Source organism: Diceros bicornis, chromosome 26, assembly GCF_020826845.1.
Source record: "Diceros bicornis minor isolate mBicDic1 chromosome 26, mDicBic1.mat.cur, whole genome shotgun sequence".
NCBI lineage: Eukaryota > Metazoa > Chordata > Mammalia > Perissodactyla > Rhinocerotidae > Diceros > Diceros bicornis.
In genome coordinates this window covers 8,158,195-8,174,290 of record NC_080765.1, presented here as the reverse complement: position 1 = coordinate 8,174,290, position 16,096 = coordinate 8,158,195, and the positions used below count along the sequence as shown (strand labels likewise).

General features: G+C 40.2%; 1 protein-coding gene across 1 annotated transcript in view; it reads right to left on the bottom strand.

The window, feature by feature from the left end:
• The window catches only part of BAIAP2L1 (BAR/IMD domain containing adaptor protein 2 like 1), a 103,794-nt gene that overhangs the window by 20,056 nt on the left and 67,642 nt on the right, over positions 1-16,096 (bottom strand). The window contains exons 4-8 of the mRNA XM_058569283.1: positions 7,067-7,128; positions 6,891-6,962; positions 4,908-5,045; positions 4,108-4,260; positions 1,347-1,514 (exon numbers count right to left, since the gene is read on the bottom strand). Coding sequence (XP_058425266.1) covers positions 1,347-1,514; positions 4,108-4,260; positions 4,908-5,045; positions 6,891-6,962; positions 7,067-7,128 — 593 coding nt within the window. The remainder of the gene's footprint in view (positions 1-1,346; positions 1,515-4,107; positions 4,261-4,907; positions 5,046-6,890; positions 6,963-7,066; positions 7,129-16,096) is intronic.

Below are 16,096 nucleotides of genomic sequence, written 5' to 3'. Positions count from 1 at the left end.
AATGATCAATTCACGACCTATCTTGTTTCATGTATGCTCCATCCATTTTCCCCCATGCCTGGATTATTCTGAAGCAAATCCCAGACATATCATTTTAACTATAAATAATAATCCAATTTTAAATTTCCAAGATCTCTAGTTGATTCTTCTCTGTGGATGTAATATCCTTTCATCTCTTTCTAAGGATTTCTTCTCTGTTCTATTGGCTCTGTCGCCTTCCAACACTGGTCATTTCAGTTTTTTACTTAAGCGTGTCTTTTTATGATATTGGTTTTCCTCACCTGTTTAGTGATTGCTGGTTGTCTGTCCATCTTTGTATTGTATGGCAGTCCCTATCCTTTTCTACTGTACACAATAGTCTGTATTTTGCCTGTTCTCATTGTCACAGACTAAGATGGTGATGTGCAGGAGAGGCAAGACACCCTTCCAGGCGTGTGCCCTCCCTCTTCAGTCCAAACATGCTGTTTTGGCTAGCAGACAAAAGCCCCTGCTGCCCGTTGTTCAGCACGAGTGGAACAAGGGGAAGGGACTGACCAGCCTAGATGGTCTGAATCAGTCCCCCAAGCAGCTACGTATGGAAATGTCCCAGGTTCTCTCCTACTTCTTGTATCCAGTGGCTCTGAGCTTGCTGCTCCACCCTCTGCAGAAATCTTGCCCTGCACGTCCTTGGGGCTGAGGTTTACTTCTATTTTGATTCTCCATAGACTGATCTTTCAGAGACTCTTTCAGTGTTTCTGGTCCATTGACAGCACCTTCTCTTATTTTCCCCCAGTATTATGGATCTCTTCTGTAGGTTGTTGGCTGGTCTTTAATATCTTGGCTGTCATTTCAGAGGGTTTTAGATGGAGAGGTAGGGTGGACTCATGTGTTCAGACTACCTGCTGGATCCAAGTTTCCACATGTGTTTGTGAAAATAAAGCCCAGGTTCAAAGAACAGCAAACTACAATGCTCGAATTCATTACCTTGAATACTCTGGTGACTGTTTTTTTCTGAAGTGCTTTATATTGTGATGAATGGGATCAGAGTTTTGTTAATGTATTTTCTAAGACACCTATACTTCCTTCACTGGGAATAAATGTATAAAGTTGGAATCATTAAAATTAAAACAGTAACAATAAAATTTCCAAAACAAAGATAAAAGGCTAAACATAGTATGAAACATTTGCACAGCTAATCCTGAATCAGAAGGTAAGGGATGCAAGTGAGAAGAGGTAGGCCCTAGAAGTAATAGAGGAGGACCTGAGATTTCCACTGACAAAGGCGGCCTTGGTCCTTTGTGCAAATTTGGCCCAAATCATATTAGTAAATCCACAAGTGAAATGTCGAAGAGATACCCAGTTCCTACCACGTTGCGTCTCTCGATCATTGGTGAAGGCTGAGGCGTTCCGGATATTGGGGTAGAGATTGGGGTCTTTATTTCTTCTATCATATTCATGATTTTCTCTGGTACTTTGGTGGCATCACCACAGGTTTCCTGCCACCTAGGCAGTTTGGAATTAAGCAATTCTGCAGACTATAAATCCAAAAGAAACAGAACTGAAGACAAACGTGTATTGTTCAAAGAGCTAACAAAAATTACATCAAATAGTATCACTGATAGCATATTACTGGCTAACCACCAGAAGTGTGGGAGCTTTACATTAAATTCAGCAAGTAGTTTAAAAGCATCTGTTTTTTTTTTTTTTTTTTTTGGTGAGGAAGATTAGCCCTGAGCTGACATCTGTTGCCAATCTTCTTCTTTCTGCTGAGGAAGATTGGCCCTGGGCTAACATTTGTGCCCATCTTCCTCTACTTTATATGTGGGAAGCCTGCCACAGCATGGCTTGATTAGCAGTGCGTAGATCCATGCCTGGGATCCAAACCTGCGAACCCCGGGCTGCGGAAGTGGAGCGCACGAACTTAACCACTACATCACCAGGCCAGCACCCAAAGCATCTGCTTTTTGAGCATCTGCTGTGTGTTATTTGCTGAGAAGGATTTAGGCTCTTGTTCTTCAGGAATTTACCCTCTCCTTCAATGTGACTACAGAGTTTAAGACTAATACAAGGATTGTAAATGATTAAAGCATAAGTTCAAAAACTAAAAGGGAAGAGTTGAGCAACCTGGTTTAATCCCCATTGTTTTCCCAGTGGCCTCAGAAATGCCAATCACTGCTTTCTTCCTCCCACTCTTTCTACAAGAAGCACCTCCAACACAGGTACTAGGACTCTTTGACCCCAGGGGAACCGAATTTACACGTTAGAGGAGTGAATCAGATCTGTCCTGAGAAGTTCATCTATGAGACAGAGGGACTGCAGGCAGAGAATGGTGGGCTCTTCGGAGTCAGGGGCGGTGCAGAGGGACACCGTGGCCATGGGCTGACTGGGGCTCTGGAGCAAGCAGACTATGGGGCTTTGCAGAGAAGCTGGACTGCAGAGCAGAGAAACAGAATGACAGAGATGAGACCCCACAGCCCCAGAGGCAGAGGCATCTGTCCCTGGCTCCCACAAGCCTCGCTCTGCTTCTTACTACTGGACTCCTCCCTGAAGCCTTTCAGTGAACCCCTTTTTCCAGAGCAGGAATCTGATTGGAAAAGGGAAGTAGTGGACCTTTCTTGAAGCTATTTTCATAGTAACCACCTCCCCCCCCTTTTTTTTTTTTTTTACCTAGACTCTATGTTCATCAGGACTGGGCTAAGGGTGTTGTAAATCCCAAGGAAGGGGAAAGCCCTTCCCCCAAACCACCAGTGTCCCCTGCCTGTAACCCTGACACACCAATTGCCTGGGCATGTTTCATCCAAGGAGCCACTGAAAGGACTGGGATGCTTTAGCTGGGATAAGGGAAGGCACAAAAGTGGTTTTCAGAGAGTTGAAGAGACTTTTGGTATAGAAAGAAGTAGATTTGGTTTATGCTACAAAGCATAACTGGGACCCAAGGTTAAGTGTAAGAAAGACTCTGCCAACAACTAGAGCTCTCTGGAAATAGGTCAGGTTGCCTCATGACACAGCGAGTACCTCATTGCTGGCAGGGTGTCACCATAGGAAGAGAGCTTCAAGGTCACTTCTGTCTCTCTCCAGCCTATGACTCTGCCCCAGCAGGATGCCCTCACCATGAAAATGGACACTGCTGAAACTAGTAGAGATACACTGTTGACAAAAGTGACCATCTAATACAGCAATTCTTTCCTTTCTTATAACAACTGTAGATCTTAGGTAATAGACTTGGTAGCTGAATATTCCTTAAAGTTGCAAACCTTTATAGAACATGTAACATATGACATATGCATACATACAAGGCCAAGTTTTTTTTTTTCCCTGAAAAACAGAGGAAGTTGCCTTATATTTACACTCTTACAAAGCTTCTATCATAGAGCACTCTCTAAATTCCTTTATTATGAACAACAATGAATATTTGACTTCAATTAGTGCTAGTTTTGGATGCTTACATAGGCCCAACAGAATTCATAATTAAAAAAAAAAGAGGAAAGGAAATTTAACACATGTTTTGTAATGATTCCTGGAGGTATAACCTTACAACTGCATGTGCTGGAAGGAAGGCAGTAAAGTCAATCATTCAGTTGATGAGATCATGAAGAAACACCTTGAAGAGGAAGGAAAAGGTAACCACAACCAAGTGTCCTGATGCTGTGAATGGGGTCTGTGGCCGGGGATAGAATTTCCAGTGACATCACTATACATGGACCCCCACGGTGAATATCTCACACCACCCAGGTAGGGTGGATCCAGGGCCCACTGGGACTCACCCCCTGGCTCTGGTGAAGATACTGATGCTGAGGATGCATCAAAAAGAGTCTGAGAAAAGCTGATTTATAGCTGAGAGAAGGAAATAAGTGCCATTTCTCAATTATTAAGAATTAGTTTATGAAAGATTTTAAATATGGATGTATGACTAAATTAATATTACAAGCAGATATTTGACCATTTCATCTAAATTTCTAAAAGTTTACATATTCAAATTGGCCAAAAACTATCTTTGGAATCTTCTCATTGGCAAAATAAGCCCATTGCTTTATACTGGGGCACGTATGGAAGGTCAAGCAGTTCAAAGGCATTTAAATATGAAATAAAATTATTAATACATGCAACACAATTTGCCGTCACACCTACCTGTAAATGATAATGATGTATGTGATTTGCAAAGCTACAGTGTTTGTCAACCAGAAAGCAGAAGCGCCTTTTCTCTTCAAGTAGAGCTTCTTTGCAACCATCCGCAATAAATTTTTGGATTTCATTTTGGCGAGAAGTAACAGTTTCTACATACTAGGAAAATAAATAATAATTATACAATCAAATAGCTACACAGCCTGACATTTATCTTCTGCCATCTTTATACTTGGTTTATTTTGATAATGGAGTAAATACTAAATGCAGATAAACATTAGACAACATAACAAAGTTGTAACCTGACCGGAGCAGATATCATCATTCTCATTAAGATCCCTGACTCATGTGTAGAGAAGCTGCCAAAAGCCTTACATTCCACTGGGCAATTTGCACAAAATATTACTTTGTACTCCAGGGATATGATTGTGTTCTATTGGAAAATCAAGGGCTTTGGAAACAGAAAGTTCAAGTTCAAACCCCAGTTCTAAGTGTCAACCATGTGACTTAACCTAAGCCTCATTTTCCCCATCTGTAAAATGGGGATAGTAATGCTAATCATGGAGACTCCCTTACCCTCCCTGAGTCTGGAGAAAATGCCAATCTTTTTAGGAGGCCGCAGACTAATTATTCTTAACTCTGGAAAACTCTGCAGCCTTCAGCTCAGACTAAGTCAAAATGCTTATTTTTAACTTCAACAGCAGCACAACAGTGAGTGGATAAAGTGGTTGACTGAGGTAAATAAGCTTCCCCCGTAAACTGTACAAATCATCAACAACAAAATAAAATAGTGCTGAAAAGTTCACCTCAATTTCTTTGTGTTCATATTTGAGTGCATTTCGTCCTCCTTGACTTTTCCTTCTGATCTTCTTCAATTCAGCTTGAGATTTCTCCAAAGAATCTAATTTATTCCTGTGTTCTGTTTGGTATCTTTTGAGAGTTGCCTGTAAGTTAAATGTCGTGCTTATTTTGCTGCAGCCCAGTGCAAACTGTCAGGCGGTTATTTTGTCCACTGGGCATGGCTGGCCGAGGCCATGGCTCTGCACACCCCCACACCTCATACTGCCCCCTCCCTTCAACTTGAACATTCGTGGCTTTGTCTGTCCTAAAGTTTCCTGTTTATATGAGGGGCCCTTGACCAGAAGGGCAGCTCTCTAAGGGCAGCAATGTCTTCTTTCTCTCCCAAAAGTTTTTGGACACTGGGCGGTCAGTAAGTGCTTTGGTGAATAAATAAATAATATTAAATCACGTGTTCCTGACTCTTTTATGACTTGTGATTTCAAGAAACAGAACGTGGGGCCCCATGGTGTAGCAGTTAAGTGCATCCGTTCCACTGCTGGCGGCCTGGGTTTGGATCCCGGCCGTGCTCGGACGCACCGCTTGTCAGGCCATGCTGTGGTGGCGTCCCAGATAAAGTGGAGGAAGATGGGCACGGATGTTAGCTCAGGGCCGACCTTCCTCACGAAAAAGAAAAAAGAAACAAAATGAACAAGTGCAATCACTTCTGGTTATTTTGGGTGCCGTGTAGCAGAGTGTTTAAGAACACAGGGTCTGTGGCCGGCCCCGTGGCTTAGCGGTTAAGTGCTCGTGCTCCGCTACTAGTGGCCCGGGTTCGGATCCCGGGTGCGCACTGACCCACCTCTTGTCCGGTAATGCTGAGGTGGCGTCCCACATACAGCAAGTAGAAGGATGTGCAACTATGACGTACAACTATCTACTGGGGCTTTGGGGGAAAAAAAAGGAGGAGGATTGGCAATAGATGCTAGCTCAGAGCCGGTCTTGCCCAGCAAAAAGAGGAGGATTGGCACGGATGTTAGCTCAGGGCTGATCTTCCTCACAAAAAAAAAGAAAAAAAAGAACATAGGGTCTGCAGCCTAACAGACCTGGGGTTAGAAGTTTGGCTTTATCCTTCATTTCCTGAATGATCTCAGCAATTACTTTATTTCTCTAAAATCCATGTTTTCCTTCTAATCTGTACAGTGAAGATAGTAAAAGCACCTACGTTATGGAGTTTCTGTAGGGATAAAAATCAGATAACGTATGGAAAGTGCTTGGCATTACATGCACCTCAGCAGTCGTAGGTGGTCCTTGGCCTTCCTCTAAGGTACACAGAACATGTGCACGCATGGGCAGCAGGATGATTTGGGGGTAATCCATACTGCTTACAGCCACAAGGGGGTCTTGGGGAGAGGAAAGGGGACTTTGCGTGGCAACAAAAGCAACTCCTCTACAGCAGAAAGGGGAGATGGAGGGAGCCCTATGTACTGGGGCTGGAGGGCCACGTGGAAGGAGAAACTGCTAGAATTGACAATAGTGGGTGACAGGTAAGAGACACCCCGCAGGGGCAGTCTCTGATAATCGGCCCTGGGACTCCCAGGGGGCCCAGAGGGTGTTCTCCCATGGACATCATATATCCTGCGGAGCTGGTTTTCGAAAGCAACAGCTGCATTAATACAGACACAGGTGTCATCCACATATGTGTGCTCTTTGAAAACAATGCTTTCCAGAAGCAGTATGATTCCTTGCAATATCTCTTCTATGCTTTTTAATAAAGATCCCAAGTGTTAGTGAAAACGTGTCCACTCAGCCCAAGGGGACCTTGTCCGATTTATGCGTCTGTGTATATACTCAACACCAAGTTCCCTCTATATTTGTGGCTGCTGAGTAAACAGTGGGGGAAAGTTCTCCTCGGGCTCAGAGGTCAGGCAAGTGCAGCCCCCCAGAAAGCCGGGCCCCTGTGTCCCCTGCCTGTCTCCATCCATGGAGGAGGAGCAAAACCATGTACTCACATTCATGTATTTTACATCAAGTTCTGTCTTTTTCTCCAGTTCATATATAATCTCTTTATGGAATTTTTTGAACTGTTAACAAAAGGAAATAAAAAATTCATACCAGATTTGAGACTTTAAGCAAAATAAATTTTAAAAATAAATACATTTTGTAAATATAAAAACAGTTCACCTACATTTTCATCAAGACTCTCATTGAGTTTCTTGTGGGTACTTGAAATCTCTATGAGAACACGGCCTGTGAACAAAACCAGATATGTTAGGGGGAAAAGGCATTGCGTAGTTTTTGTAAAGATATTAGGGAAAGTAAAATAGTAGAGTGAAGTACATCCATCGCTGCCCTCCAGAGCCTGGGAGCATCGGGCATCACCATGGTGGGGGTGGCTTCCAGAGGGACACAGCTGATAGCAAACTTACTTCATCAATAGAATGCCAACTTTGTCTTCACATTCACATTGTTCTTTCTATATTTAGTCATTCCCTAAGCCGAATCCTATTTACCTGGTTTAATTTTGAGATTCTCTTACAAAAGATTACCTTGGTCATTACAGTAACTAACTATCGGAACAAATGACTTATTTTTAGCTAATCTCCAGGTTAATCTGATGATCTGTCAGACATAAAAGATAAAGGTTATTTTATTTTTCTCATACGAGTTCTTATATCGTTCTGGAAGATATTAACACCATGGGAAACTGCAGCAGGAACAGTGCTCTGTCTTGTGTCTCCTGGGACTACACCAATTCTCTGAAACAAGTACAGTCACACGACAGAAAAGAATGCTCCAGGTCAAAAGAGCCTTACTCCAAAAAGCAGCAACAAGACCACTTGATTTGCAAAGCACATCTCTGGCAGTTCATGGCAGTGAGCTGCATCTCTGCTACTAAACTCTGATAAAGGCGCCAAGAGCCTCTCTCTGCCAACTTATCTAGAGCAACCAAATGGGTCTATACCTAAGAACTGGGAGAGAGACAGAATCATTTGGAACAACCACTAAACCATACCAAACAACAACAAAAGGTGCTGGGTGGATTATCCTACAGTTCAGATAAAAAGGAATTCCTTGGGCAAACTGAAAGGCTGTAGCTGAGGGAGAGTTAAAATTAAGACTGTGGTAGAACATGGGGAAAGAGAAAAAGAATACAGACAAGAACCCGACCTCAGCTATCACCTCTGTATGAATGATTCTACTATGCCCTACTCTCAAAACATTTTAAGACATCTGACTCTCAAACTGCCAGCCTAGTCTTTCCCCTCATCTTCAGACTCAGAAACTCAACCCCTTCCTGAACACATCTACCTGGATGTCCCATTAGGTACCTCATATTCAACATGTCTATAAGTGAACTCACCCCGTGTTTTCTAATCCCAGCTCTTGGCTGCCAGCCAGGCAGTCATGAGGGATCAACACCTCCCTACATGTCATACCCAATGACAAAGACTCATTCCTTTGTGCATGTGCTGCCATGACGTGGGCCCCCTCTAGGATGGAACCAAGCCCCTTACTTATCCTGCTTCCTTGGGCAACAAATATGCCAGCCCTTCCCTGCCCAGGAGAGAAGGGATGTGGGAATGACACGTGAAGTCTATGTTCACCCAATAATCTGTTCCGATAGAGGTGGGGGAGGAGTCTCTCCAGTCCCCCCCCTGCAACACACATTCAAACCTGCCAGATGGACCTCTTAGGAGGCCCCCTCCCATTTCAAGCTCTTATCATTTTTCTTTACTCCCAGCTTGTTCTCTTCTGGATCTTCTTCCTCACAGGTGCCAGGGATCTTTCCAAATGCAAATGTAACATGTCACCCCCCACCCCCTGTGGTGTCCCAGATAAACCAACTCCTCAGCATGAAGCCCATCATGAACAATGCTGCTTAAAATAACCATGGCGGGTGGTGGGGCAGAGAATCCCCTGTAAGGATATAACCTTACAAGTTTATAGGCATATAACCTATAAGTCCCTAAGCACTGTGTGATTCTAGGAAGCTATAACAGAAAAGACTCCTGGATAAACATGAGAGCGAGGGCAGACACATCCCCAGCACTCATGATTCCACCATGCCAGGTTATCAAGGTACCCACTTTATATCCTTAATGACCTTGACTTCTTTTATCCCATAAGTGAGTTCTCCTCAAGCTCAACATGAAACAAGCCCGAGTTCTTCATAAAGGAAGGCTTTAGATGACCAAGAATATAATTATATTAATATGTCATTTCAGATAGTGAAATAATCTGAGTCACCTTCACATCTGTTTTAAACCCATAAATAACTCCTGGTTGGAGATGAACAACAAACAAGAAAGAAAGCCACGTCAATTATTTGAAAATCAAGCACTCTATTCTTGGCAAGTCAAATCTACTTAAAAAAAAATTTCTAAAAATAATTTTGCTTAAATCATTTAGAGTGATTCAGGCTAGAAGCAAGGCATTCACATCTTTTTTTCATACTGTCGTGAATGTTATTTCTATAACCTTATACGGTAGTCCCCCTTGTCCACGGTTTCAGTTACCTGCAGTCAACTGTAGGGAGGAAGCATGTGATCCTCCTTCTGACTTATCACTAGAAGGTCAACGGTAGCCTAATGCTACGTTACAATGCCTATGTCATTCAGCTCACTTCATCTCATCACGCAGGAATTTTATCATCTCACATCGTCACAAGAAAAAGAAAGGTGAGCATAATACAATAAGATATTTTGACAAAGAGAGACCACATTCACATAACTTTTATTATAGTATATTATAATTGTTCTATTTTATTATTAGTTATTGTTGTTAATCTCTTAGTGTGCCTAATTTATAAATTAAACTTTATCATAAGTATGTATATATAGGGTTCAGTACTATCTGCAGTTTCAGGCATCCACTGGGGGTCTTGCAACGTATTCCCCATGGATAAGAGGGGACTACTAAATAATGTAGATCTCCGAGAATCGTGTTGCCAAAACAAAAGTACGTGCTAGTGCAGGCATTCTGTGAACACCGGCACTGCTGAACTTGGTGCTCTGGCGTGGAGGGCCCCAGCCACACTGCACACTCCCTCATCATTCTCACCCCTCCTGCCCACGGTTTCTCCCTGTGGGCAGCTCCGTGGAAAGGCTCAGTGAAACAGCCCATTCACTCTGTGGGCAGGAATGGAACACCTGACCTCATCCTTGTTATTCCTGTCCCTCACAGTGCATGGAATTTAAATGCCAACCTCATAGCAGCAGCCACTAACTCCTCAGTCATAAAAAAGGATTAAAAAACATCTTTACTGTGATTATACAAGCTGCCAAAAGTGTATCTTGAAACAGGAAATGGCAGCAGCCTTTATGTTCAATCTACAGAAGTGTATTCTTAAATATATGTAGCAAGTGTTATTTTATGTGTGAAATATGGTATCACACACGTTTGTTTACTCTTAGCCCTGTAACCTTTTTCATACATTACATTTGAGAAGAAAAAAATTTCTGAAAAAAGAGGGTGGAGTCAAGAAAGCACAGCCCAGATTCTAATGGAGCAGAACTAACTACACGCCCAAAAGGGAATCAACATATTGATCCCAGAAATCACAGCACTGTATGCACTGGATCAACCATTTCCTTTTTTCCCTTTTAGGTTTTGAGTCAACGTTTCGGGAAGAAACTCATAGTAAGTACAGTACTGTGACTCAGTCCAAATAAATTATATTCTTAAATGGCAATATTAAAGGGATTTAAATATATACATATTTCAAAATCATAAAGTTAACATAACTAAAAGTCAATGTCTACCATCAATTTTTCCCTAAAATTCATCCAAATTATAGCTAATAGTGGTATCACTCTAATTTTAGGAACTATGAACAAATATGTCCAACATTTTGGATAATATCATATAAAGATATACATTTAGCCAATAGGCAGTAGGGACTTAAAAAATTAAATAAAAATTAAAGAGTATTACTGGTATGAACATGTAGAAAGTTTTTGTTTGAAATATAGATTAGTTATTGGACCATTAATATATTTTCAACTAGATAATTCTTCATCAATTCACAGTATAAATACAGAGGAACTTGATGGAGACTACTAATGGATCTGAATAGCACAGAACACACAGAACATTTGCTGAACATGTAGGCATAAATATTTTTCACTTATATTTTATCATGGATAATCAGAACACACTTATTATTTCCAGAGAGCACAGAGCAATGACTAAGTCACATACTTCCTCTATGTTACTTCAGGTGGAATCAGACAATAAAAAGGGTAGAAGGCAACCTACTACTGGCCTAAAGTTGTACTGTATGGGTTAAAATAAAGCTAACCAAAAATGTCACGGAAAAAAGGATATACTTTTTCTGACAGTTTTCCAAATATCAAATGTGATGAGCAGAAAATATAATGTTAGTAAAAGCAAATTAAACACAGATGGGATATGTTAAATACACAAGTATGTACTCTCAAGTTTAGAGTCACCAGCACTGAATTAGTACAAAGGCAGATTATGTCGTGAACATGTAACTCAACTTGAAAGGGCTTGCCAGCATCTAAGAATAGCTCTCAGTGGCGGCCCACTCTCAGTCCCCAGATGCGGTCAAAAGTGCTCTCCTCTGATCAGTGTCAATATTGTACAAGTAAACAATGTGCATGTGGAGATAATGCCAAGTGAGTGATAGAGTGAGCATTTCATTCAACATTCCTCCAAAAATCTAGCTTCTGACTTAGCCAACTATAGTACCACAGTTCTAATTAATGTCTTGCATGGAGACTATAATTATTCCACCACTGATCATGATTTATCCCATCTTATGAAAACAAATGGGACAAACAGAAGTTATATAATAGAATTATACAGTGTTCCAAAGTTCTTTCATTGTCTGAGATGAAAGTAAAAGTGCCAAGTAACATTTGACTTTGACAAGAAAAAATGTATTTTGAAATCTCTAGGGTAGCCACTAAAAGAATTAAGTGCATATAACTAGCAAGCTAATAGGGAAAAAAATAGTCAAAAAGAGGACTAGAGAAGAAACGAACATAGGACAGAGAGTAGAAAGCAAAAAGTAATTACAATGAATGTAAATGGGCTATATAGTCAATAATTAAAAGACGAAGATTGGTAGAGGAAGATGGGCATGGATGTTAGCCCAGGGCCAGCCTTCCTCAGCAAAAAAAGAGGAGGATTGGCAGATGTTAGCACAGGGCTGATCTTCCTTACAAAAGAAAAAAAAAAAAAAGACGAAGATTGTTAGCATTATAAAAGCAACAACATCCAACTATATTCTGCTTACAAGAGACATACCTTAAATACAGTGATACAGAAAGGTTGAGAGCAAAAGGATGGAATAAGACATATGGCAAACACTAACCAAAAGAAAGCTGATGTAGGTATATTAAAACCAAACAACAAAATAGACAAAGTAGTCAAAGAAGGCAAGAAGCATTATTAGACATAAAGCCATCATTTCATAACGGCAAAATGTTCAATTCATCTGGAAGATAGAAAATTTTTGTATCTGTATGCATCTATTAACATGGTCTCAACATATTTAAGCCAAAATCAAATTATAAAAGAAATACATAAATCAAAAAAATCCCTGTAAGAGACCTTAATGCACCTCTTAGTAGGCTGATAGAACAGGCAGACAAAATAGCAGTACAGATATAGATGACCTGAATAATATGATAAATAAACTTGATCTAGCAGACATATAAAGAATACTATATAATACATATAAAGAATTCTCTCTCTCTATATATATATATATACACGCACACACTGTATATATAAAAAATATATATCCAAGAACTTCATTTTTTAAAGCAAACACAGAATATTAAAAGCGGACCAATAGAAAGCCTCATTATATTTCAAAGGACTGAAATCATGCTGAGTATGTTCTTTAACCACAGCACAATTAAGCTAGAACCTTAACAAAAAGGTAACTTAGAAAACCTCCAGGGGGCTGGCCTGGTGGCATAGTAGTTAAGTTTGCACACTTTGCTTTGGCGGCCCAGAGTTTGCAGGTTTGAATCCCAGGCATGGACCTATGCACTGCTCATCAAGCCATGCTGTGGTGGTGTCCTACATACAAAAATAAAGTAAGATGAGCACAGGTGTTAGCTCAGGGCTAATCTTCCTCAGCAAAAAGAGGAAGATTGGCAACAGATATTAGCTCAGGGCCAATCTTCCTCACCAAAACAAAAATAAAATAAAATACAAAGAAAATGTCCACATATTAGAAACAAAGAAACAGACTTCTAAATAACCTATACGTCAAAGAAGAAATCACAATGAAAGTTAAAACTATCTTGAAATGAAATGAAATGATAAAGAAAATACAGCATATAAAAACATGTAAGATGCAACTAAAGCTGTGGTTAGAGGAAATTTATAGCCTTAAAATGCATATATTACGGGGCGGCCCGGTGGCTTAGCGGTTAAGTGCACGCGCTCCGCTACTGGCGGCCCGGGTTCGGATCCCGGGCGCGCACCGACGCACCGCTTCTCCGGCCATGCTGAGGCCGCGTCCCACATGCAGCAACTAGAAGGATGTGCAACTGTGACATACAACTATCTACTGGGGCTTTGGGGGGAAAAAAGGAGGAGGATTGGCAATAGATGTTAGCTCAGAGCCGGTCTTCCTCAGCAAAAAGAGGAGGGTTAGCATGGATGTTAGCTCAGGGCTGATCTTCCTCACAAAAAAAACAAAAATAAAAAAAAAATAAAGCACAAAAAGCAAAACTTTAAAAAAAAATGCATATATTAGAAAAGAATGTGTGAAAATCAATGCTCTAAGCACCTATTTCAAGAATTTGATAGACATAACAACATGGATGAATTTCAAATACATTATGCTAAATGAAAGAAGCCAGATGAAAAAAGCTAATACTGTATTATTCTGTTTATAAAACATTCCAGAAAAGGCAAAACTGACAGTTCTGATAAACAAATCTGCCTATCCTAGGACCCAGCAATGCTACTCCTAGATATACTCCCAAGAGAAATGAGTGTATTTGTTCACCAACAGACATGCACAAGAATGTTCACAGCAGTTTTATTCACAATATCTCCAAGTGAGAAACAACCCAAACATCTATCAACGTTAGAATGGATAAACTATGGAATATTCACACAATGGAGCAGGGAGACCCAAAATCTATGTCAATTCCTCTCAAATCCCTGGCTAACAACTAAACTGCACAAGTACAGAGTAAGACACAAGAAATGCAGCTAAGGCAACAGCTGGAGGCCTGGAGAGCTTAGCAGAGATTCTCAGCAGATACACAGTATTGGGGATGAGAGTCTGGAATTCCAGTCTCACAAAGTTCCAAAGGCTTGGTAAACACCACAGGCTTCCCACTGAAATTGAGAAGGGCCATACCTTAGGAATAAGGACTAAGTCACAGGACTGAGGGCTATGCCCTAGAACTAAGGGTAAAACCAAAATACATCCACCAAAAAAAAGTCTAGAACTAAGCCTCCACAAAATCAGGGTGATCCATCAGTAATTTAACTGCTAGAACAAAACTCCACACTCTTAAGAGGAAGATAACAGAATCCAGAGTCTCTACAACATTTTACCACAATGTCCAGAATGGGGGGAAAAAAATCAGTAGACATGGTGAGTGGTAAAACTACAAACTCTAAACTCTTTTTAGTAGGGTCATTTTTTGGGGGGGGGGTTCCAAAATACGTTTTATAGTTCTAAAAGTAATATTTAAGTTTACTTATAACTTTATTATATAAATTTATAACCTAAGATTATTATAAATTTATAAAATTTCTAATAATTCCAAAATTATTTTAGCTGTAACAAGATTGAGAAAATGTGTAAATATGTTGATGTTATTGGGAGCCAAGGTTCTTACACACTTCCAAAATATGTAAATGTCTGTGCATATGCTTATTTGTATATATATGTGTATATATGCATATATATGTATATACACATCTATTTGTGTGTGTGTATGTATACAGTATATACTATATCCATGTATATATTTCCTAGCTCTGTTTGCTGAAAGGACCAAGACAACACCTCAATAGCAATGAGAATACGTGGTATCCAAATCTTGGTTTCTAATATCATTCTTCACTAAAACGAACTAACACTCCTCAGAAAAATAGCTGCTGATTCCACAACTGAGGCACAGAAGGGACAAGATGAGCCTGGAACATACTGTTATGCAAAAAAGTAAAGAAGTGCATACGAGTGAATGAATGAATGAGTCAGCTTGAAGGAGCTCCTACTGGGCATATATGGGACATTTTGAGCACCAAAATAATTAAAGACAGTAATAAATTATAAATCATTGAAAAAATCTTGGACTCCATGAGCCCATAGCAATAATAAATAGATAAATAAAAAAAGAAAGAAATGGGGGACAGGGGAGGGCTCCTGCTAAAAGTAGAACACCAAGTGCCAATAGGTAAATACGGAGGGAGTGTTAGATTTGGAAAATCATCACTTTGCAACCATCACAATAAAAACTGGTTCAGGTAAAAATCATTAATAGATACTAAATCTAGGGTACATATGTTGATGAGGAATAAGATATGTGCGCAGTCTGCAAGTGTTTCCCAACAGATAGCTTATTAGTAGCAACAGAAAAAAATAGTAACTGTTAACAGTGGAGAAATCAGACAGCACCTTCACTGGAGAATCAAAATTAATGTCACAAATGAGAGGCAGATGAACACTGTGTGCCCATATCTGATACTCTGAGGACACAAAGTGACTTAGATAGCATTCCAGCCAATAATGTATAACCTGAATCTCATCATGAAGACTTGGCATTTAAGAGTTATGATCTTGTGTTCCTGACTATTCATCCCCTTTTAGGGTTTCTGATAAAGGTTTATCTCATACCAATTCTTTATTGCAGTATTAAATTTATTTAGTTATTTATTGTTAAGAAGAATAAAATTATTTCATCCTCCTCTAGTGGTTAATCCAATGCTGGTTGATGGAGGTAAGAGAGAGAGTAAGAGGTGTGTTGACAGGAGAAATAATATCAATGTTCTACTTATTTAATAGCAAGATCTCTAGCAACCTCAATCTTAGAAAATAGTAGAAATGGCCACAGATCTGAAAGTGAAAAGTCCTCTGAGCCAGACAAAAGTTGTAGCCACAAATGTAAACATTTTTCCCCCTTGGAGAGGAATGGAATCCCTTTTAGACACAGAACAAATAAAACTTACTTTTATATATAAAACTAGAATGGGCTGCCCAAAGGAC